Source organism: Ischnura elegans, chromosome 2 (genome assembly GCF_921293095.1).
Source record: "Ischnura elegans chromosome 2, ioIscEleg1.1, whole genome shotgun sequence".
NCBI lineage: Eukaryota > Metazoa > Arthropoda > Insecta > Odonata > Coenagrionidae > Ischnura > Ischnura elegans.
The window spans coordinates 138,151,569-138,177,242 of record NC_060247.1 but is presented as its reverse complement, the minus strand read 5'-3'; the positions used below and the strand labels follow the sequence as shown (position 1 = coordinate 138,177,242).

Below are 25,674 nucleotides of genomic sequence, written 5' to 3'. Positions count from 1 at the left end.
TGAAGCTTCTACATACTCTCCTATCCACTCGCACTTGTCTTTTTGCCACTTACATTTTTTGAACTCCTTTATACATTTCTAATGTAAGTTGTTTTGCAATTCTTTTTATGCGCAGAATGTCTATCTATTTTTAATATTTTTTTTCTCTCTCTATTTTTATTCTTAATAGGAATTACAGAGTCACAGCCACTTGGGGAAAATATCCAAAGATGCCATCTGGGATTCCAAAACTCTTGTACAAATATCGCATTCCATGATATTGACAGCCCTTTCAAAAAATATCAATGCTCCTCAGCAAAGATTGAATTTACTTGGTATTTTTCGACAAGCAAATCTTGTTGAAATCACATCAGGTAAGTTCAATTTCAAGCATGTATTTTCCAGTAAATGACCTTCAAAATATTCAAGAGATGGATACGTGGAGTTATGTCCTTAAATTAGGTGTTTTATTATTCTAGGGCTGTTGGTTGTAATGTAATGTTTTCTTCCTGCTAATTCATTCATCATTACTGCTGCGGTGCATTTTATTTTTATTTTATTTTAATTCAGGATCAAGGGGCAACACTCTATAAACAGTAAATATGTAAATGAATATCTTCCATACCCGCGTTACTCCCTCGTACGGCATGCATCCTCAAATTGCAGTGTAAGCTTGGCATAACAAGTGCTCAATGCCTGAAAAATTGCTAGCCGTATCTGGCACTTATTATATCTGAAGGTGAAGGATGAGGGTGTTGTATTTTTAAAATGAATAAGTTATCAAATATGAGACAAACCATACCATCGACTTACATTGAAAATCATAGTATCATCATGTGCATCTTTAGGAAATGTAAGAAAAAGAGAAAAGAGTTGTACTTGTGATGGAACAAGGTTTCAGCCACAGTCTTATCTTGATTTTTGACCAGAATAAATGAAATTTTCAGATTTTCAGACCACTGTTTGGTATACAACTCCGAGGTGTCAATTTAGTTGACAGTCAACTCGTGCATTACATATCTATTACCATAATTATTACACTCTGTGTATGGCCTAAGTGCCTATTTCACTATTTTAACCAACCTTTGTTAACGTCCTGGCAATGTAGCAGAAGTTGTGTTGCCATATCATTCCCAAATCATTGTGATAATTTACAACTTGAAGAAGCAACGTCATCATCTTCCACCAATGAGATAATGGGGAACATATACAATTTTTTTAAAGTACTGGAATAAGAAGGCCTCTACCTCAAATGTACTTGCCGAAAATTTCGCGTATGAATAATGCTCTTAAGCTGGGTTATGAGTCTTTAAAAATTGATCTTCATCGGCTGCTTGAAAACACGACGTCATCAGAGCATGATGTCACGGCACGGTATCCGCTGATGACAGACTGAGGAAGATGTGTCTATGATGTGTCCCGGTGGACTTTCTTCTTGAAGCACTGCCTACATCTCTTCTGTTTTCATCTTTTCTGTCTTTCGTGTTTTTCATATAATCGGGGAAATGTCATGATAAGCCCTTGGTTTTGGATGAGGTGGGCTAGGATGACTATCTCCTCAAAGGGGTCGAAGGTACAGATATTGTCATAAGAGATTTTATCATTTGAATTTGAAAGTTGATGAGAGTAATTTTCCAAAAATTTTCTTTGAATATAAAATAACGGTTCAGAAACAGTAATTTCAGTAGGTGGATTCCTAATTTTTAGTACCAGTTGATGGATTTCCTTTCAATGGGAAAGTCAGACATCATTTGATCCCAATGATCGATGCTACAATTGTAATTGCTGTATTAACCATTGCCTGAGGCTTTCTTGGAGTGCACCCTCGTCTTTTCGTGGATTCAATCATTTTTTTGCACTGAATTCAGCGCTGATCATCCGCACTTCCCTCTTATCCTTCCACCTTAGGATACAGATTTTATCCTCAGAAAAGGCCTCCACCGCCTCACCTTTCTTTAATTCCTGGCAGAGCACCACAAGAGGAATACATACCTTTCTTGCCTCTCCTCAGTGTCCCCGTCAAGTTAGGTTTCCCATTTGAATGGAATCTAGAACTGGCTACACTGTTATAAAAGTTATCCATATAAAAGGATTGGCCGCAGTCAAAATGATCCTCCATCATTTGTTTACCATTTTCTCCAAATGCCCTTTTCCAGACACTTCTGAGTTGGAGGACTTGCAGTGCCAAACCCTTTGCTTCCGTCAACATATACAACTTTATTGCGTACCTGTAGCGCTTTCCCCTCATATATTCACTATATCCCAGCCTAGCTCTCCATGGAACCATAGACTCTTCCAAACTTAGGTCATGTGAGGGGGTCACTACTTTGTCCATTGTTTCCTTGAATGCATCTATAACGGGGCTAATTTTAATAATCAGTCAGTCAGAGGAGTGTTAGAGTCAGAGAACGTAGATAGGTTCTCGTTGATTTGAAGGGCTTTGAGAATTGACATGAATTGATCACGCAACTTCTCTCTCTAGGTAATGTGCGTGCATATATTTGTGTTTGTGTCTTTGAATGCTCTCCAAACTTATGTCTGGGAATGATGATTGTTTCTGTTGCTTTGCAGAAGGTGTTGCTGATTTGGATGTCCTGTATGGGCTGCAGGAATGCCTTTGTAAAACAGGTCCAGAGGATCTTGGTGTGGAACTGGATTTCTCATGCTTACCTCCTTTGGTGCCCACGCATCCATTGGAAAGTTGGTCTAAAAATCTCAAAGAATGTCTGCTCCAGCTAATTCAGAAGAATCATTTTTCTATTGCCCTTCAGTTCGCTGAAATAGCTGGATTACCTAAGGATCCTGTTTTGATTGCTGAGGTACATTCATTTGAGTCAGTCTTTTTTTTCACTCATTCAGTGGAGAAATAGTACTTGTAGCATGCACACTGTATTGATATGCCATCTCGCTATTTTACGTGCAATCTAAGCCGAGTGGGGAGGTCGGAAAATGAGCTTGGTATTTTTGATTCCCATGTGATCATGTTACATTCTTGTTTTCTTAGCTTTTTGTCACCATATTCCTTCTTTTATTTTCTCCACAATTTTTTTTTTTTTTAAGGTTGACTGATAAATGCTCGTGGCATACAGACTATAGCAGCTATTGCATCACGATACAAATGAGTTACTAGAGAAATTAAATTTTCATTTTGAACAGAGTTTGGTTCTTAAGTAAGCACCATAAGTTACTGTTGGGACAAATATTTGAATGGGGTGGGATAGTAAAAGGGAGACAAAAACAATGTAATTTGAGCTGGAAAATGTTGGTAATTCGCTGAAAGCTGTGTGGATAGACAACATTACCTAATACATGCATCTAGATACAAATCGGTACATTTAGCGGCATGGCTGGACAGGGTGGACCATCTAAATGCTCCTTATTGGATCCAGTGAAGCCGATGGTATGGCTTGTCTGCCAGTGCCTCAAATTGAAAGCACCTGTAGGTTACAAACACCAAATGTCCTGAGCTGAGAAAGGTCATGTTGAGACTTGAACCTGCAGCTGATATTAAGCATTGTATTAAATTGAAAAAAAAACCTCTGATGCCTAAAAATTAGCATATTGCTATATGCTAAACATTATAATTGTTGCAGTTCTGATAATTACAATCACATAAAATAATGGGCTATCAAAATTACTGAAATAAAGAGAATATTCAAAATATTTTCCGGTGTTATTCTACATTAGACTCGGAAAAATATATCTCATGTCCAGAAAGTTTTGATCAGTAGGTGATTTTTTCATTATTGGTTTATCGCATACATAAAGTATGAAGTTAATATAGAGTAGAATATCACTTATGAAACTTTCAGCGGAGAACCAAAAAAAGTTTCATAAGTGAGGAAGTTTCATATATGAGGTTTTGCGGTACAGGAGCATGAAATCCTTTTCAATCGGGCCTGCAATGTTTGCGGGATTCAATTACTCATTTGGAGGCAAGAAAATGAAGCCTAATATTCTTACTCACTCACAAGCAACACTCCTGCAGATGACGTGTTACCTATGGTTGAACGTCTTGGTCGTCAAATTGCTAGCATTTCCAGCCCTAAGCTGAAGGACTGTTACACTGGAGAAATTTCGGATTGGTGATACTAAATGTTCTCAGAATAGCCAATTTTTTTTTTTTTAAGTTGGCTCATTAACAGCAGTTTTCAGGAAATTCATTTTACCACCTATAGACAAACCAAGATTGGAGATTGAAGAAATGAGATACCTGAGGAAAGTCAACCAATTGACCCCATGATTAGAGAACGAAATTTCACTAATGCATCACTAAAGCTTCACGCAGCTAGGGCCCAGGTTCAAGCCCTGGCAGTGGCAGAAGCTTTTCAGAGATGGCCGTGCCTCTGCGTGAGTGTAGTGTGGAGGGAACTTCCTGTGCAACACTCTGACCGGCAGGTGGGACGTTAAGCCCTGGTCCCCTTGGAGCCTATCATTAAAACCTGGCTAATGCCAACACAGGGTTTCTATCCTCCTAACCCTTACCTCATGGCACAAATGACTGCAGCTGTCGGTTACCACTTTTCAAATACTTAACCATAGATAATAAGGAGCACTCATGAACTGGGATATTCCGTTGTTAAGATTTTTCCAGTGTTGAGATAACTTTTTTGAGTGAACAATTTAAATTACTGCGCAACTGCCGTCATGGCTGCTAGTGATGAATGAACAAAAAAGAGCGCAGAAAAATCTCCCCTCTTCATAAGGTTTACGCATTAAATGAGAATTTTCCCATGAACTTTTAGCTATAGTAAATTGAATTAGATTGAATCTGCCGGGTAAAGCTTCTCCGTTGGCATCCTTCCTCGAATTCATTGCCAGAACCTTTGACTCACAAGCCGTTTGATTTGTCTTCATGGAATATTTTGCTTTCCCATTTCTGATCACAACATGGGACACTTTGTATTTTGAGCTAATGGTGCATAGCCATTCCTGAATCAAAAGGGACTGCCTTATCTTTCATGACTTGAACTTGATTTTAATGATTATGTGACGACTGACGAAGCGAGTTATTCTCCGAGGGCATTCACACTAACTCCCGAATGTTAAAAAATGAACGCATACCACTTGGCAGAGATAAGCTAATAGCTATTCAAGGTCCAACCATGTTTCATTTAAACCCGCTGAGGTACAAGTTGGGTCATTTTTAATCAGCGTACCGCATAAGCAACTTTCCCGCAGCTCAAATTGTCCGGCAGATGACTGTTACCCTGCAGAATAAGACCACGCATGCTGTTTTTGCCATTGTATTGTATCACCATTGACTTACGTCCATGTTAGAAATACAATCATCTTTTTGGTTGGATGACCTTGGAAGCCAAAATTTTGGTACTGCAGGATTTTTAACGGCTCATTTGGGCGTTATTTTGGTGGGGTGACAGAAAACGTAACGTTGGAAAATTTCTAGAAAATCTTCCACTGGAGATGGATATTCCATAGTTCTAATTGTGGATTAATGATCATCTGCTATACTTACAATTAATATCTAATAAACAGCATCACTCATTATTAAAACTTATTATTCTTTATTGGCATCTCTATGTCATGAGTGCTCATGTGACTAAAATTGGCACGTGTGCTGCTCTCTTTTCGTAGAACAGTTCTCTGACCAGCCTGTACGTGAGGTATTTTATCGCATGGGACTGAAAAAATAAATTTTTTAGCCGAGGTCGTCGTATAAGTGAGAAGTTTCATAACTGAGGTAGGAAATACATTGGTTCATATGGGGAACAAAAAAAATCATTGTGTAAGTGAGGTCATTGTGTAACTGAGGGTCGTATAACCAAGGTTCTACTGCATTTATGTGTTCATATTTTGAAACACCATGTATTATAGCTCTTACCTATTATTCCAACCACAGTTCTGTCTAATGTTATCACAGCTGCAACATTGCTTGTAGCATACTTAGTTATGAATTATCTTGTGGAAAATTATCTATAAATAGCTTTTCTTTTTTAGCGTGGCTTGTAGTCACTTTACAGGATTCCCACTCAAACGTGAAAACCTTAAAACCGTGAATAGGCCATGCATTGCATCATAAAACCTTAGAAATCTCTCAAAATTGATTGTAGAACTACGATAGACAGATCAAAAGAAAAATCGATATATCGATCATGTTTTAAGGCCGAGTCACGTGCGGACACTGTCCACGCATTAACCTGCATAGTGATTGGAAGACATTAACCCTGGCAAATAATCAGACCCTACTTCTTCACTTCCCTGCTCTCTCCATTTTCCCACTCACACCCTTTAGCCGGACCTGAATTTTGCTAACGATAGGTGATGTCATGAGAGATAGCACTTTCATTGGTGTGTTTGCATTCAAGGCATCTGTTGCGTTTGTTACATTTTTATTTAACGTGTGGCCGATGATTGTTATGTGATCAATATTTCTGCCTAAAATGGTTTATCTAAAAACCATGAATTTGATGACATTTAGACCGTGGAAACCTGAAAAAAACTGAATTTTATACATAATTTAGTCAGAGTGGGAACCCTGCATCAGTAGCTCTGAGGCTGAGTTAACAACGGCAATAAAATTGCACAAGTTATTTGCTGCAAACTACTTCTGATTAAAATTGCAGGTGTGAACAGGACTGCAATTTAACATCTGGAAATTTTGCGAGTTATGGGAAGCTGCTGGTGCAAGTTCATTGCTGTCTGTGTAAACAACAGCTTTCCTAGTTGTCCAATGAATTTGAGAATTATGACCCATTCTTAAATTTTCGTTTTACTTGCAGGAAATTTTTTTTATGTTAGTCTTGGAATCACCCTTGTTGAAATTCTCTGCTCCTTTGTTTTAAAGATTTTTTTAGAATTTTTAATGTCATTTAGAAGATTGAATGCAGAATTTTAGTAAAATAACTTCTGAGTAAATAAAAATTCATAATAATTTCCATGTTTTTACTGTCAGTTATTGATATTAAATGAAACTTGTGCCTTCCACACACTTAAGCACAAGAAATAGCATGTAATAAACCCAGAAGAATTAGGCATCAGGTTTTTTCATTGTAAATGATGACCATCAGTCATTCGAATAGTAATCGTGTTTTTAAATCACTTGTATGGACTTGGGGGACAACCTCTGTGGGGTTTCATCCAAGGAAACCCTGAGGATGTACTGCATTTCAATTGGCATGATTATTGACTCAAAGATTCTGAATCATACTGCAAACACTGTTTTTAAACAATATGAGTGATGCAGTGAATTTCAATGTTCATGTCCGAACTTGAGTTCATAATATTTCTATGTCCACCAAATGGGCAAATTGACTTCAACCTTGACTGTTACCCCAACACAGGCTAATGTCTTTAAATCAGTTAGTTACTGGAATGATTACCATTTGTAATGGTGTTGATTTTCCTTTTTCCTGCAGTGGAAGAAAACTCTTGAAAAGTATTCGGCTGATTTGTCTGAGCAGCATAACCCTCTGCACAAGGATCTGAACTCAACTCTTAGTGTGTCTCCTGTAGAAGCTTGTAATTGTGCCTTTGTCACTCATGGAATTTCTCCAGATGCAGCTGCCCGGTTCTTCAACGCCATGGCAAGCTCAATGACTTCGATGAAAGAAAGGTCAGTGAGAATACTTTGTCCTTTGACTATTTCATTTGCGTCTAACGTGCCGAGTGTGCATTGACCAGATGTCAGATCTAGATCAAAATTTATATGAATATGGTACTCTGAATGCTTTTCATGAATCACCCCTCACACAAAGCTTGTATATCCAATAGTTAAAACAAAAAAGGTCTCTAAGTATTGCTAGAGGCAATCAAAATCCTTTTTCTCCACTCAGGTAATGATGTTGGCATAGCTAGGGTGTGAGATTCTGAGCACCGCATTCTCGCATTCCATTTCTTTCCATTAACCATTTTTTTTCGCTTGCTCTCTCTTATTTTTCTGTCACAGCCTTTTCTGATAATACCTATTTTCTTATGAGTTTTTATTTTTTGTCAAAAAGAGCTTATTTTTTTATTTTGCCCAAAGTGAAACTAATTAATTTTTTCCCCCCTACCTTTTCACCATGCACACTTCATTTGTCCTTTCATGTGCGAGGCCTCCTGCTGGTGCCTATTGTGACTATACAATGGGAAAGAGGGAGAGGGGAAGCCACCATTGCGGTCATTGTTTATAGAAATTGATTTTCTCTTTATGTCAAATGTCTCAGAAACATTATAATGTTAATAAAAGCAGCTCTTTATATTATTCCTTGGCCAAAAGGCCTTCATCCATGCATAAATTACAAAACATGATTTTTGATTTGAGATATGGTCATTTTTCCTCTAAGTGGAGTCACTAACATATTTTTTCATAATCCTACGTGCTCAATCAAGGTACAAAATGCTGAAGTTGGCACTTCATTGGCTTGGGAAGGCAAATAAAGTTCAATTTAATCTTGGACCTCCGGAGGGAAGTGACGCCCTCTCGTTGGAGATTGAAGAGGTGGAACTGAACATGTGGAAGTGCCGGCTGGAGCTGCAGATGGACGAAGGGGTGGGTGAGAGTCCTATCCCCTATTCAATGCTCCCTGGACTGATATATGTATAAAGCCCCAATGTATCTCCCAATATTATATGACCCAAGGCATGAAAATGCTTCATTGTTTTAGAAGACACAGATTAACTGAAAATGAAATTTTGTGGTAGTATCCAAATTATTCTGTGTAGGTACAGCAGAAGCTCATTTTAGTGAATGCAGTGTGTAGAGAGAATCAGGTTATGACGAGAGATGAGAAGTGCTACCAAAGAGATGTACTAATGAAAGGTCTATGTAAAAAAAATGAATGAACCAAGGTTCAAAAAGTCCCTTAATAACTTTAATCCTAGAATTGTGCATCTGTTGGTGCATGATGCACTAGGGTGGTCCTTATTTTTTTATTTTTTCATTTCTTTCGGGTCACCCCCTCATTTTATGCCAATTGGTGTAAAAACACATCTTGTAAAATATAATTGCAATTGAATGACGGGAAGACATGCCGCATCTCACTCAAATTTGAGAAATTTTGGCATTTTTGGCTGTTTTTCGGACATGATTGGCGATAAGAAGGCGTTGGTGTTTTTGTCCCACTACACATTAGATATGTGACATGCTGCACCTAAAATATTATCCAATTGTGACCGGTGGTTCCGGAGATACAGCCCCAAGAGTGGGCACGTGTCAACCCAAGTGGCGCCACCTCGTGCCAATGCTCGAAGCTCCCATCCGCTCATTCAGCATTAGCCCTATTCTTTCGATGAAATGTGTTGTCATTCGATATTTACTGAACACAGTTTGAATTGATTAACCTAATTAGATTAAACAATGAACATTTATTAAGATTCATTTATTGTATCTCTATTTTTCTTTCGATGCAGGAAGAATTTTTGTCAGGACTTATCACACACCCATATACTTTGACAAATACCCCTGATAATAAAACACTATTTTAAAATATAAATATCTGCCTGTGCCATCCCATCTGTTAGGGGAAGGACTGAGGAAGGAAAAGAGGGTAGAAGGCATCACCGCAATGAGAGCCCGCTGATACCTCCAAGGAAGGGATAGGTGTGGAAGGGAAGGATAGGGAATACCCGTACCTCTATGAGAACAATGGGGCCCACTACTAGCGAAACCATTTCTTACTGCTTCTACAGAAAAGAAAAAATTGAGGAAATAAATTTCTATGATTTTCTGTAGATAGCCACTAGTAGCAGTTATTGAAAATAATTTTACTGAATATGTAAATAAGCAGGAAAGCTCTCTAAAAAAAGCTTAAGATCGTCTCCATAATTTTATTTGCCAAGTAAAAAAAGTTAAAACAACACGTTGTTAAAGAATGCATGATCGACCGATAAGTCACATTACATCAGGCAGCCACTGATTCTTTCTCCAGATTTTGTTTTAAAAAAAATCAAATTTTTACCCTACATGGGTCTTTTTTGGCAGAAGTATTACTTGTAGCACTGTACAGTAGGGCGGATCGGAAAAATCGATTTTTTTCAAATCCATCTGGCCCAATGAAAAAAAGTTGTAGGACCGATCAAAAATAAGGCCTGAAAAATTTGAGACCTCTAGGTGAACCCCTGACCCTCGCTCAAATGCAATTTAGGGGGGGAAGGTCGAAATTCAAAAAATATAGTATTTTATGGTCATTTCCTATAGATTTTGCCGAGTTACTGTCCTGTTGGGCCAAAATTTCATGCATTTTGACGTATCTGCCACCGTTTAGCCACAAAATGCCTAATTTGAGCCCGCGTCCGCGAAGAAAATATTCCAACGCCCACGCAGCGTCGCGGATACAAGAGCCGCAGGCCGATCCCCTCCCCTCCCCGCTCGCTTATCCCCCTCCCACGCCTCCAATACAGCCAAATTCATCCCGCGTATGCTGCTAGGAGGTCGTTTATCTTTGATAATATAAATCGGAAGATGGTAGAAGGTAATAAAGGAAGCTTAGTTAGATGACTTGTCCCTTATTAGGGGCCTCCTCGGGGTTAACCAAATCGATGTTACCAACTTTTAGAGAAGTGATGAAATATTTTTAGATCCGAGAACGCAGGAAAGGAGCCTACGGTCCATGAAAAGGCTTCTCGAGTGTCTATAAAGGTGTGCTTACTTCGGATATGCGCTCCAATTTAGGCTTTGTTCGACAGATGTGATTAAATGGATTTTGGGCAAAAGCCGCTCGCGTCCCCTCCCCGCAAGCCTCTCCCACGCGCCAAATGCACCAAAATTTACACCAAGTGCGTCTTACTTCGTTAGTCTAAATTAGAGATGTGCGAATAGTATCCGCGAATACTCGAATACCTCGAATAATAGAAAGTATTCGATATTCGAGATCTCGAATAGTTATGCCAAAGGTACCGTCTCGAATACCTCGAATACTTTGAATTTCGCGTCATACACTGTCGCTCGCACGTCGTTGGTAGTTGACTCGGAAAAATGAGAACTCTAGTCGTCTAGTGCATGCAGCGCCGTTTTAGGCAAGCTGACGAAATACATCAAATTCACGGGTTCGAGCGGTGAAAAGAGTTCGACGTGGGGAACCGAAATTGATCGGATGAAAAAAATCCGAAAATCCCAGGTGTCCCCTATCAGGAGAACCTCAGTTCCGTGGGATAGCAACATTGGCGCATTTCCCACGATCCGCTATCCCCATCCATTCAGCGTTCGCCCCACCCCCTCAGACGATTTCCTCTTCCCCGAAAACAAAAAAATGGTCCCGGCTCGTGCAGGGATCGTATTACGAAGACCTCAGCTTTGAAAAAAATATCAAGAGACCGGAAAATAATAGAATCGTGTTTCACCCTTCCCTCTTTCTCCCCACTGACCATTTTCCCGCATCCATCTTTTGATAAAATGAGAGGAGGTGTTTGCCGTGTGTCCTTTGTGGCTAATAATGACAGGCACTTATTGTGAATCTTCCCCAGGAGATGAAACTACCATAGGGAGGAACTCAGTGCCGTGGGATAGTGACATTGGCGCATTTCCCACGATCTGCTATCCCCCTCCATTCAGCATTCGCCTCACCCACTCTTGACGATTTCCTCTTCTCCGAAATCAAACAAAAGATCCCAGCTCGCGCAGGGATTGTATTACAAAAACCTTAGCTTCAAAAAATATCAAGTTACGCGAGAAAAATAAAAACGTGTCTCGCACCCACCCCCTTTTCTCACCCACTGACCTTTTTCTACCTACCTGCTTCGAATTTCCCCCTTTCTCGAGGTCAACTTCTGCATGAGTCATCTACTAGCCCGAAAGGTGTCTAACAATGACTTTCGGCAATTGTTATTACACCTTTATTGGATTGAAATATTAGTAATGTGCGCGTAATTTAAAAAAGAATAAGACCAAACACGACATATTTCTGACTTTATTTAAGCATTTTGCGCAGGAAAATAAATACCGGGAAGAAGAAGAAATACGACGGAGGCGTAATGCTCAAATAGGGTGGTTTCCTATTATTTTTTATTGCCTAAATCGAAATATTAATACTCCTGAAGTACGTATTTAACGCTTTTAGAGTCTTATAAGACGATATCTATTTTTCGCGATTAAATTAAAAGTGAAAATTTTCAAGCGCGCGAATACGCGACGGGTAAGTATGAATGCCGGGAAAAACTCCGCGTGACGTCGTTCTGGTTCCCGCTGCCGCAAGTGAGGTGACCTTGGGGCGAGGCTCTGAGCGCTATTACGACGCAGGATGCTAGCAGGTAGCCGAGTACCATGCTAGCTGGTAGCGCTTGGCTTAAATAAGGATTATTAATACCTTATCAAACAGACTGTGTGATTATTAAGACATGTTTCCCTGAGCTCTGTGCCTCATGCATGCATTGGTAACCTCAGACAATGTAAAACTCCGATCCTCTCGTGTAGAAACTAGGTCCCTGTGATGTCACGTGGAGTGGCATCGCATAGGCGCCAATCTGGCCTTTTTCAAATGAGGTAAAATTGAACATTGCCATTAGTCTAAACCGGTATTTCTGGAACGAAATAATTTATATATTATGAATACACTAATGGTGGGTAACGAATCACAATCAATACCTTTCGTTTTCTTTAATGAAGGAAACTACCCTATTGTTTACATAAAATTAAAATATTCCATTAATCAGCTAAATTCCTGTTTGAATCCTTTAAAGGCAATCACAATTACTCGCCAAAATCTTGGGTTTCCTACTGCATAGGCGACCTAGTCAAACATTTTCACATTCATCGTTTAGTATTCGAGGTATTCGAAATTCGAGGTATTCGAATATTCGAGCAATGATTTAATATTCGAATTCGATATTCGAATTCGAGAAATCTACTATTCGACCCATCCCTAGTCTAAATATTTAATGTTTCAGTAACGTCTGTGGAGGAACAATCACGAAAGAATTTTTCAATTACCTGCTTTCCAATCTGTATTTCTTATGTCAGTGTCATTCCTCGTCTTTCGCTGTTGTCAACAAAGTTTTGGTGAATTTCTTCACGAATCTCTCGTCCGTATGTATAATAAAAATAAATATTTAACTTCAAATTTGAACATTCATCAATAGATTTTTGAAAATCCACAGCACTATGGTCAGATGTAGCCGGAGGTACTGTGGTCTCTCTCCAATATGTCATCAGCGAGTGGTCCTTAAAGTTGATATTAAAATCCAGCACTTTAAAAAATCTCGGATCGGCCGCCAAACGCATACTTGCAACAACGCAAATTCGGTCCTTAGATTGCCCTACCAATGTTTATGTCGCAAATCTAAGTCAACTTAGTGCAATTAGCAAATAGACCTCTGAAAGGGATGAAATATGATTTGATGCTTTCCCGGCGAATGATGTGGGTAAACTCTTTTCGGGATTCAACGAAATTTATCCCTGATGATGAGCCCCGAGTCGGAGCTTGAAACGTTTGCCATTTTGGAAAAATTAACCCGGTGGGAATCCCGAGAAGAGTTTACTCACATAGCAAGGGATGTTGGAATTATGCTTGTAGCATAGGGATGATGCCTCCTTTTTGGGCGGTATTCACCATCGCATTCAAATGTGTATCTAATTTTCACTCCGAAAGGAATAGAGAATCGCAGATTTCATAACTTCTGCTAATCCTCCGACGGGGGAGGCAAACCCAAAAGTGGGACCCTTTTTCTTCAACTAACATCACACATTCCCCTCTAAACTTGGATTGTAAGTGCTCTTGCCTTTATTCATCAGACAAGAGTATAGTCTTTCACTCCATAAAAATGTAGCCCTTTTATGACACCCTTTGATACCTCTCTTTTCGTATTCACAATAATTAGCATCTTTTTCTGTCTACGAAAGTAATACTTGCAAACTACCTTGGATGTTTCTTACGAAGTTATGATTTTTGCGTCAACTAAAGTTGCGGGGACGATCATTGCTGTTTCTTTGTTCTTGCATATACCTCTATCACATTTGGCAGACGCATTTTCCATGCAGAAGTTCCAGTTTGAGTTTAGTCCTGAATTTTTATTTGATGAGGAACGTAAAGTAAAAGTAAAACGTGAGATAAAAATCGGATGATTTCTCTTCAGTTTAATTTTCTTCGGATGAATTGATGAAGAAAATTTTTGATACTGTTTTCCCGTGCAAGAATTGACGAGGTCGACCTAACGCTCTCCGACGATTCCCTTTTTTTTCCTCAGTTGTCGAGTTTCTTTAGGACTCAATCCAGCAGCCATCATCTTTAGTTTCGTCCGCTGGACTCTCAACAAACTTCTTCATTGGGGGGCACCTTATGCTCCTACTTGCACTTACACGCAGAAATATCGCATAATTTCAAATGTTCTTTCAAAAGTGCTTGAGTTTTGTACTTCAGCAAAACTCTACTTTTGGCCTATTCGCATTTTCCGTAAGTTTTAGTACTTCCTGTTGTACCGCTAAATCCATTTAGTCACACACATAATGGAAGGGAAGCGTCAACATAGTTCGCACACCTTTATAGCCACTCGAGAGGCCTTTTCATGGACCGTAGGCTCCTTTCCTGCATTCTCGGATCTAAAACTATTTCATCACTTCTCTAAAAGTTGGTAACATCGATTTGTTTAACGCCGACGAGGCGCCAAATAAGGGACAAGTCGTCTAACTAAGCTTCCTTTATTACCTTCTACCATCTTCCGATTTATATTATCAAAGATAAACGACCTCCTAGCAGCATACGCGGGATGAATTTGGCTGTATTGGAGGCGTGGGAGGGGGATAAGCGAGCGGGGAGGGGAGGGGATCGGCCTGCGGCTCTTGTATCCGCGACGCTGCGTGGGCGTTGGAATATTTTCTTCGCGGACACGGGCTCAAATTAGGCATTTTGTGGCTAAACGGTGGCAGATACGTCAAAATGCATGAAATTTTGGCCCTAAAGGGCAGTAACTCGGCAAAATCTATAGGAAATGACCATAAAATACTATATTTTTTGAATTTCGACCTTCCCCCCCTAAATTGCATTTGAGCGAGGGTCAGGGGTTCACCTAGAGGTCTCAAATTTTTCAGGCCTTATTTTTGATCGGTCCTACAACTTTTTTTCATTGGGCCAGATGGATTTGAAAAAAATCGATTTTTCCGATCCGCCCTACTGTACAGGTGTTCACTGAAAACAGTGATGGTCGATGTTGATTTTGAAGGGCCGTGTGAAACGTGTTTGGAGCAGAGTTTACATACTGCATTGATAGTTAGCAAACGTACGAGCATCATCAAACAATACAAAATATCATTGAGGTATCTAATTTTGAAAACAAAAATTCGTCAGCATAATAGAAAGAATTACTAGCCTGGTATTTGTAAGCTGATTTTTAAAATCTTGAATTGGGATAAGTTTCCCTAAGCGTTGGTGGCAAATGGTTAAACAGTCTCTCACCAAAATAGGACAAAGGTTTTTGCCAAAGAGAGCGAGACTATATGAGACCACACTAAAGTCCTCCAAGGCTTTTTTATTGTAGCTATGCACATTAGCACTAATTTCAGCATCAAAGTGGTTTTTATTTTTACATACTAAAATATCAGTTGCATAAATATATAGACTTGTTAATGTCAGAATTCCTAGGGATTTAAATTTTCCCATCTCATGGAGTTTGAGACAATTTCATAAGAAACTGCAAACGAGTACATTCTAGGGTTAGAGAAATAAACAATTTATAGTTCTTCCTTTTTATCTAATTTTTTCTTATATATTTTGATTTATATCATTTTTATTTCTTCCATGTTTTTTCAGAGAGATTTTATTGCTTACTCTGCCATGACAATGATTTTGCAGGTGATAGCAGATATTCCAGAGGGTCTTTCCTGTTTCCCGTCGCTAAGGATGTCTGCTGATAAAATCAGGAGGAGAGCCGAGATTAGAGTTGAGCAGTTGTCGGACACGCCGTCTGCCTTGGGCTCACTGATTGGGCTACACCTGGATGTGGGCGATGTGGCCACTGCCATTCGCCTTGAGTCGGCCTTCTCCTTTGCAGACAGGGTACTTGAATATCATATATATGAAAGCATAACATATTATGTGTAGAGAATACTAATCTAGTTGATGGTTTGAGGCATTGCTTTGTGGAATTTATTCATATTGAATGAAAATTATACTTTCTTTTTCCGCATAAATATTTATTCAATCACATAAATCGAATAAATATTTATGTGGAAAAACAAAGTTTAATTTTGATTCAATAGAATACTAATCTCTTATCTTATTCCCACTTAGCATTGTCAAGGGTTAACTATGTTTAGTTTCTTTGAAGGAAGCTACACCCTTTAAAATGCAAACATGGAAATACGTTGAGGCATTTAATTTTTTGGGAAAGAATGTCTACGCCAAGGTTTAAACCTAGGTCACGTATATACTAATATTTTGTGAAATTTTAAGTGTTCAGAATTCTATTTTGTTTCATTAGTGATCAATTCTTTCTTTTAATCCCCATCGTAATTTCAAGCTTCCAAGGCAGTGCTGTCTAAAACTAAAATCAATGTGAGAGTAAGGCTACTGCTAAGACTTATTTTATTTACTATCTGGGATTTCTAGATTTTACCCCTATGTTTGATTTTTTCAAGTGCTAATTTGCTATGCATGTGCTATAGAATAGAATTTATTTATGTAACCTTGTCTTTAGAGCCCTAGTTTCAAATTCATTACAATCGAAAAATTAAATGCCCTTTCTTGTACAAAACAATCATTTGATTGGAAAAAATAATGGATATCATGTTGATAAATGAAAAAAAAAGAATTTTAACACAGCCAAAATATGATGGACGTAATGAAAAACAATGTGCACTTGTTTTACACCCATGCCTCGCTTAGTGCAAAGGATGCGTTGCTTGGGGTCTTTGCACTATATGAATACACCCATGTCTCGTATAGCGCAAGGGATGCGTTCCTTGGGGTCTTTGCGCTATACGAATTTGCGTTATACGAGAGCGTTTTAACATAGGGAAGATAGGGATGCGTTCCTGGTAGCATAGGTCTTTGGTATTGAATTTCCTCTAAAACATCTATATTCCCATAAAAAGCCTTAGAAAACATTATTTCTATAAATATTTATAGTTTAAAACATCTTTAAAGATAGTATTCACGCATTCAAATACTTTTATTCACGTTAAAAAAAATTCTTACGTGCTTTCGAAATTCCATCCTGTCGTGCGGGTGGGCTAACATCTGCTATCTCAGGGGATCGTAATGCGTTGCCGGCAGTTGACGATTTTTCAAACTAGTCTAAAAACAACTGTTGTGTCACCCAGGCCCTTTTGTAGCTCATCGAAATGACAGGAAAATGCTACTTTAAATGCCATTTCATAGCTAGTGGAGTTTATGAATGATAAATCATTTTAATTTGAAGTCCTCCGAGTCATTAGCAGCTACGTGAAACAGTCTTTAAATGCCTTGAAACCTGACCCAGGTTTTCCTTCCCTGAAAATGAATGAACGAGAATGCATTCTTTTCCAAAAGAATATCGTCTCGTCAACACTAGATCTAGTTGAGGGGGAAAGGAGCCACTTTCAATAACAGCATGGAGTTCATCAGAAAATGTTGTGGTGGCTGCGCTATCAACACTTGCAGATTCACCTGATATCGCCGAACTGAAAATACCTGCTTGCCGGGTAAAAATTCTAGAACCAACCGGAGCTTCCACTGAATGTCTCAGAGCGATTACCACCTTCGTCTTTTTATACAGATTCACAATGAACTTTCCGTAAGTGTTGACCGCTTGTTTGAAGTTGGTGCGGCTGAGGTCACTGATGTTTTAACTTCGTCATTATTCAGAATAAGGCATCGTGAGTTTAAACTTCTGTGCAATATCGCTTTGATGCTCTCCATTTTCAAAGCAATTGACCTCTTTCAATTTCTCTTCTAGGTTTATGGTTTTTCTTGATGACTTCTTGATTTTTCTTCCTGCATTCCTATTTTTTGCCATTGTTCTCTTGGTTTTTACTCCATATGGCTCTATCAAAATCACCTTCTACTGCTGCACTGTATTCCTGAGATGCAGAGGGCCAATGACTGCTGGGAGGGAAGGAAGCCATTGTGTTTGAGACTCTATAGCGGACCCTTTTATGTGTTGATGCTATTCATGCGCAACTCGGCCACCGCTCCATTTCTCCCCCGTGAATACCGATGACCTTGAAGGCTTTAGCGTAGACCCTCTACCTGGAAGTCAATCGCCCGGCAACCTACGACGGCAAAAATACGTCTCAAACCGTATTGCTGAAAAAAAAACTCATTTCCACTAGCCCCACGCTTAATTAACGATCTAAATTATTTATTATCATTCTGTTAAGGAGACGAGATAAATCTTCGGTAGGCCGGCTATCTGGACCCAATGACGAGTAATACTTTTGGCAATTGCACAGCAATGAATTTCGATTAATATATAAACAAAAAAGAAGATTTGAGGCAAGAAATAATATTAATATGCGTAAATTGATAGAAATTATGTGTGTACTTAGCGCAAGTTCACGTTTTATCACGAGAGCGTTAAAAATTTTTGATTAGGCTACACTGCGTTGCAATGTTTCCCCGAGGAACGAATTTGCGCTATATCGAAATTGCGCTAATCGAAATTGCGCTATACGAGACATGGGTGTATGCGTAATACGCGAGCGTTTTAACATTGGGAAGATAGGGATGTGTTTCCATTAGCATAACTGTTGGATATCGAATTTCCTGTGAACCATATATAGTAGAACCTCGGTTATACGACCCTCAGTTACACGATGACCTCATTTATACGCAGATTTTTTTTCGTCCGGTGAATAACCCCATATGAACCCATGTATTTCCAACCTCAGTTGTGAAACTTTTCACTTATACGACGAACTCGGTTACGAAACGCATTTTTCCAGTCCAATGAGATAAAATACCTCACTTATACGACTTTTCAGATAACTGCTCTACGAGAAGATTGCGGTACGCGTGCCGATTTTAGTCACAGGAGCGGGATTAGTATGTGCTCATCACATAGATATGTCAATGAAGAATAATAAGTTCTAATAATGAGCGATGCTGTTTATTAGATATTAATTTTAACAGCAGTAGATGATCGTTAATCCGGAATATCTATCTCTAACGGAAGATTGTTTAGAATTTTCCAAGGTTATGTTTTCCATCGCCCCAGCGAAATAACATCTAAATGAGCCGTTAAAAATCCTCTCGTACCAAAAATTTGGCTTCCAAGGTCATCCATAAAAGATTATCGTGTTTGCAGTATGGACGTAAGTCGATGGTGATTCAACACGATGGTAAAAACAGCATGCATGGTCTCATTCCTCGGGCTAATCCCACATCCGCGGGACGAATTGAGCCTGGGGAAAGTTGCTTACGCGGCGCGCAGATTAAAAACTGACCCAACTTGTATCTCATTGTCAGTGGGTTTAAATGAAACAAAGTTGGACCTTGAGTAGCTATTTGCTTGAGTCTGCCCGGTGGCAAGCGTTTATTTTTTAACTGAACGAGAGTTAGTACGAATGCCCTCGGAGAATAACTCGCGTTGTCAGTCGTACATAGTCGTACATAGTCAAACTGCGAGTACAGTGGACTCTTTTGACTAATTGTTTCCGTTTTCACTACATAAAACACCAAATATTTATCGTTACATATACATAGTGATAACTTTACATTATTTTGACGATTCAAACCAAATATTTGTAAAATGCACATTACTTTTTACATTTTGTGCAAACAGACTCACCTTGCCCGGATTTGTGGGAATTCAGGGAAAAAAATTATTTCTAAGTTACTTTGATTCCGAAAAAAGTTTGAATTACTCTAATTTATAGGAAATATACCATTAGAAGAATAAAAAATGTACAACATGCTGACATTTCAATAACATAGTAAAATTCTCAAAAATGTGATGCGATGAGTCCAAGGGACTCACCTTGCCCGTATTAGGGTCAATATCCTTAGAAGACCTTATTTATAAAAATATTTATGGTTTAAATACCTTTTAAGATAGTAGGCATGCATTAAAAGACATTTTTCTCATTAAAATAAATTTGTACGTGCTTTTGAAATTCCTACCTTTCCAGCGGGTGGCCTAACATCCAAGAAAAATGCATGCTATCTCAGGGATGCATATCCAGCAATTGACGAATTTTAAAACCAGTCTAAAAACAATTCATGTGTCACCCAGGCCCTTTTGTTGTTCATCCTAATGACAGACAAATGCTACTTTGAATACCAATTCATTGCTCATGGAGTTTGTGAATGATAAATCATAACCGGCTTTTATTTGAGGCATTAGCATCTTAAGCAGCAATGTGAAATGGTCTTCAAATACCTTGAAATCCAACTCAGGTTTTTCTTCCCTGAAAATAAATAAACGAGATTGCATTCTCTCCTAAAATAATTCAATCTCGACAACATTAAAAACATCCTCAATCACAGATTGGAGTTCATCAGGAAATATTGCCGGCGACTATGCTACACTATGCTGTTAGCACTTGCAGATTCACCTGATATCGTAGCACTAAAACACCAGCTCGAAGTTTAAAATTCTGCAACCAAACCGTAGCTCTCACCACTCTCATATTCTTTTACAGAGTCAAATAAAGCCACAGATTTTGCACAAATAACTGCCTGTGATAGAGGAACATCATTCAACCATTTATTATAAATCCAGGTACAGTCGGATCCGGATTTAATGTCTTCGCATTTAACGTTTTTCCGCATTTAGCGTTTATTTTTTGGGGTCCCGATTCATTCCCTATTAGAACAATGTAAAAATAATCCATATTTAGTGTTTCCGCATTTTGCGTTTTTCCGCATTTATGGTTGTAAAAATTTTTCCCGCACAAGATTTTTTTGCCCGATTTAACGTTTTTTCATGACGGTTCGTGCAAATGATTATCCAAATCTTCGAATTTCTGCTCGTCAACAAGAAGAGTCCCATTGAAGTTTACTAAGAGACGATAGAATACCGGGGAACGCTTCTTCAACTGCTTTTTTCCGCGAATGCAGCGCTGGGACCTTCAACTCGCTAGCCGGGTGATTTGTCTTCTCGTAATGTTTCGCCCCCCTTCTAGTCCAAACACCAGGCACTTTTTGGATCAGATCCGATCTAATGGAGCAAAGTCATCCCTTAATAACCTCAAATTACCTTATCCTTCAATTTTCGAATTTGACTTCGATGATACGTGGCGACTGATGACACGAGTTTTTCTCCGAGGGCCGCTACAATGGCGGTTTTCTCGTAATGTTTTCAATTGATGGCTCGTAATTTCAATGACGGTTTTCTCGTAATGTTTTCACTTGATGGCTTATGCCCCTTTCAATTATACTCTCTACGGCCAGTCCATTTTTAGCCCAATATTTTTCCAGTCATCTACTTTCTCTTTTCAAAAGAGGAGACACAATATCATTTGCGCAGTTCACCAGGCGATTCTTTCTATAGATTTCTGTTTCCACGGAGGAACAGAGAAAGAACCGAGGAAGCGTTTCCCCTGTCATGTTTGTGAAAGAGAGCATTTTCCCTACGGAACAACATTGTTTCACATTGTAATTTAGATGTCCCGGAGCCCATTTACCGACATGCGGCTGGTTGATATCGCTGTCCATTCAAAGATATTTATCTGGGGCTATTTTATGTCAAAAGAGAATGACAATCGGAGTTTTGACGAATTATCACGGTCCATGGCTCTAAATAAATTGCTCATTCCGGGAAAAATCACCGCATAATCACAGTAAAAAAAGATCGCGGAAAAATACGAAAATCCAGCAGGATTGCCCTTGGTGGTTGACTCCGACATCATAACTCGGACAAAGTTGCCAAACTCTAGAGGCACTGACAATTTGTCAGAAGAAATCCAGTTCTGTTGAAGATTAAACCTTTTCACTAAACAGAGTTTAGCTAATCGCTATTCAAGGTCCAACCAAATTTTATTAAAAGCTGCGGTGAAACAAAGTGAGTCGGCGTCAAGGTGATTAGCGCGCCGCGTGAGCAACTTCTCCGGGCTCCATTCGACCTGCATGAGGCCGCGGATATATGACAACGAATCTGGTGTCATCATCGAGTTGAATCACCATCGACTTGTAGGCATACTAGAAATAAGATTCTCCTTTTTTGGATGACCTCGAAATCCAAAATGTGCGCACAGGAGGCTTTTTAAAGGCTCATAAATCCCTCGTTTCGCGGAGGCTACAGAAAACTAGTTTTAAAGTATACCGGGATTTAAGTTTTAAAGGATCCGGGTTCGAATCCCGGTCAAGGCGAATGATTTTTTTCTCTGTGGATCTTTCGCACGCTACAGAAAACGTTAAGTTGACAAAATTCCAATATTTTACTAGTTATTCGGTAGTTTAGAATTTGGGATTAGCGATCTTCTGTTGTCCGTTTATTTAACTCATCTTTATTGTTGCAATGACGATTTTTTAGGACATACTTACACCTTTCCTTATTGTATTAGAAATGCTATAGTCACCTACATGTCACTTTTACAGAAAAAATTTTAAAATTTCATCGAGACGACTGAAATATGAGTAAAAATGGAATCACTAATGTCCATAATGATATTCCGTGTGGGAATACTTTTAAGTTGATGTACATTATAATTTTCTTAAAATATTTCATTAAAACAATTGTCATCCTCTCATTACCTACTTATTTCTACTACCCATTTGTTTAGCTGATTCCTGAAAAGTATTTTCCAACCCTCACTGGGCAGAGAACATACAACCAATGAATTTTTTGCTGCATGCAGCACCTTTTAGTTACTTAAAATAATATATTTTATTCATTAAAAGCCATTCCAATCATTACAGACCCTAAAACCTGAAAAAAATGGCATGTCCTCATTTAATGTTTGTCCGCATCTAGTGTTTTAAATTTTGTCCCCCCTGAAAAACCTTAAATCAGGATTCCACTGTAATTAGAAGTCTTTCCATTTTTTCCAGCAATGAACATCAACTATGTGTTGACCTCTTAGCTGAAGTTGGTGCAGCTGATGGTACTTTTCACGTTTTAACCTCGTCTTTATTCAGAATAATAGTGCGGACTGTCAACGTCGTGAGCTTAAACTTAGGTGCAATATCGCTTTGACGCTCTCTCTTTTCAAAGCAAGTGATCACTTTCAATTTCTCCTCTTAGTGCATGGTTTTCCTAGATTACTCCTTTACTTTTCTATCCTCGTTCCTATTTTTTGCCATTGTTCACTAGATTTTTACTCCGTATGGCTCTATCAAAATCACCTTATACAGCTGAACAGCTGCTGCCCTGTATTCCTGAGATGCAGAACAAATTTGCACTATATTGAAATTGTGTTAAACAAGGCATGGGTGTACATGAAAAATTGAAAAGTAAACAGAAAAAGAGTAAGGGCATAGATACGTATGTAAATACACTGGAAGCTTTATATGATGAGTTTGGTGCATAGCGAAAAGATCAAATTAGTAAGAGATATCCAAGGAACCATTTAAAATCCTGTGATTTTCCATGTTATATAAATTTGTATTATGGAGAATGACTCGATTCCTCACTTGTAGCAATTGTAATTGACAGGTTGACTTTGTGATTATGTACTCCATCTCTAGCATTTAATGCCAAACTACTATTTTTCCTGAAATTTTTGCAAAGATTTCCGCAGCTATTTTTGCCCTTTATATAACAATCGTATGACCTGCCTCACTCCATGCGTGTTCTGCAATGGCTGACAGGTTAAATTGCTTCTGTTTCGTGGCTCTTGCATGCTCCTTGACCCTCGTGGCCATTCCTCAGCATGTTTCCCCTACGTGTGATTTTCCACAGCAGCATGCTGCTCGATAAACGCCTTTGTATAACTCTTGTGGGATACAGTCTTTTGGCCCTGGCACAGCATTGTGGATTTTAGTCATGCAATTGAATCTTGTGATCACGTCATGTTTTGTCAGGATACCCCTTAACATGTCTACGAATGAAGACTTTCACCTGGCAACTTTCTTTGTATTCTTCCTGTCGCCTTCTGTTTCCCCTTCCCTCGCGCTGATCTTGAATCACGAGTGTGGTTGAGGATGAGGCACTGCTCTCAGGTGAGGGGTGCATTTCTTAAACTGTCTCTCCTAGGTCTCCCTAAGCTCAGGCAGGGAGAGGGAACTGCCTGATTTTCTCTCAACAGCTGGTAATACATGGCTACAAAAGTGCAATATTTTCTCAAATGATAGCACAACAATCTCCTTCAACACATGTGCTGTTTGAGTAAGGAAAAAGATGCATAGCCATAAAATATGCATTTTTTATACTTGATTTTTTCCATTTATATTTTGCTTATGTCAATGCACTGATTCATTATAAGTGTATATTTCCTTTCTCATAACTTTGCTCGTTTTTCTCATTTCTAGGATGTTAGCTTACTGTTGACTTGCATGGCCTTGGCGGAAGGAGACATGTATCCTGCAGACGCTGAGCAAATTGTTATTGCTTCAGAAGCTGGGATGACATCCATGATGCCTTTTCAACCCTCAAGATTATTCCGTCCAGGCTCACTGCAGTCTCTCTCTCCAGGTAAATTGTGCATTTGAGATTGAGAAAATACATTTGCAGTGTTGGAACATACAGTGCAACCTCGATAAAATGAGACCCCACAGTGCTCAAATAAAAACTTGCTATAGTGAATTGTTGCTTTACCAGAGGTGGAGCTACTGATAGCCAATATACCTATTGTCAACACTTATACAGGAGCAGGAGTGGTGCGGCGAAAGAGAAATTTCTATCCAATAATCGTAAGCATAAATCCAGACGAAAGGCGATGTTTTTGCATCACCAAATTTCCTTACTTTAATAACAACTATTCAAAAAATTTATATGCGTAGTACTAATTAAAAATTAAGCAAAGAATTGCTTTGTAAATCATTATGCAAATGCGCTAGCGACGAAGCCATTTTTCTGTGCATGTACTTAACCTTTTCCCTACTGTACACGTATATATATGTGTGTGGATGTTTCCTGACCCGGGAGACGAGACGACCGGCGTATATATACGTGTGACATTTTCCCGGCCAGGAGATCGAAAGCCGTATACATACGTTTTCTAGCTCCTGTATGGGGAATTGACTCTGAATTTACTCTATCGATAGATTTTTTCCCTGATTTTCTTGATGGAGAAACAACCTTCAAAATTGAACAAATTGGTACAGTAAACTCTTGATTTTACGAAGTCAGTGGGACCGGAAAATCGGCACTTCGTAAAATCGAGTTTCGTAAATTCAAAACTTTTTCATAAGTCACGGAAAAAATGTTCGCTTTTGTTTCTTCCGCCGTTTTTTGTCTTTAGTGGTCTTATTTAAATGTTTCCGGTGGTTATTCTCAGATTAATTCATAGAAAAGGCTTTTTGTTATCGATTTATGATGTGAAAAATCGTTAAATAATTATGCCACCATAAAATTCCCATTTCTTGTTCATACTTCAACATCAACGATCGCTTAAGAAATTCCCGACCAGTTTAGAAAACGTAATCAAATAATGAATTGCAAAGTTTATTATAAGAATTTAATGTTATAAATTTATGGTTAGGAGCGAATAACAACTATTAAGTTCGCGTAAGATAGATATTTGTTTCCAGCACCCACGGAATGTTAGCGGCAGCCGGCCTAACTGCCATTTATGTCGCCCTCTATCGCTCAGTGACGAGAAAAAAAAGAAAAACGAGGGCCTCCACCCGTTTCCTAAATAACCTTCGTAAGTTAATATTTCGAGTTACTCTGTATATTCAGTTGAATGTGCTATCTTTTCCATTGGTTATTTTTGTTGAGATTCAGTTACGATTCTAAATTTCGTAG

At 38.8% G+C, this 25,674-nt stretch overlaps 1 protein-coding gene across 2 annotated transcripts in view; it reads left to right on the top strand.

Moving 5' to 3' along the window:
• The window catches only part of LOC124154685 (spatacsin), a 96,469-nt gene that overhangs the window by 44,068 nt on the left and 26,727 nt on the right, over nt 1-25,674 (top strand). For both annotated transcript variants that reach the window (XM_046528562.1, XM_046528561.1), the window contains exons 15-20: nt 170-353; nt 2,551-2,798; nt 7,356-7,552; nt 8,311-8,470; nt 15,699-15,902; nt 24,237-24,399. In XM_046528562.1, coding sequence (XP_046384518.1) covers nt 170-353; nt 2,551-2,798; nt 7,356-7,552; nt 8,311-8,470; nt 15,699-15,902; nt 24,237-24,399 — 1,156 coding nt within the window. The remainder of the gene's footprint in view (nt 1-169; nt 354-2,550; nt 2,799-7,355; nt 7,553-8,310; nt 8,471-15,698; nt 15,903-24,236; nt 24,400-25,674) is intronic.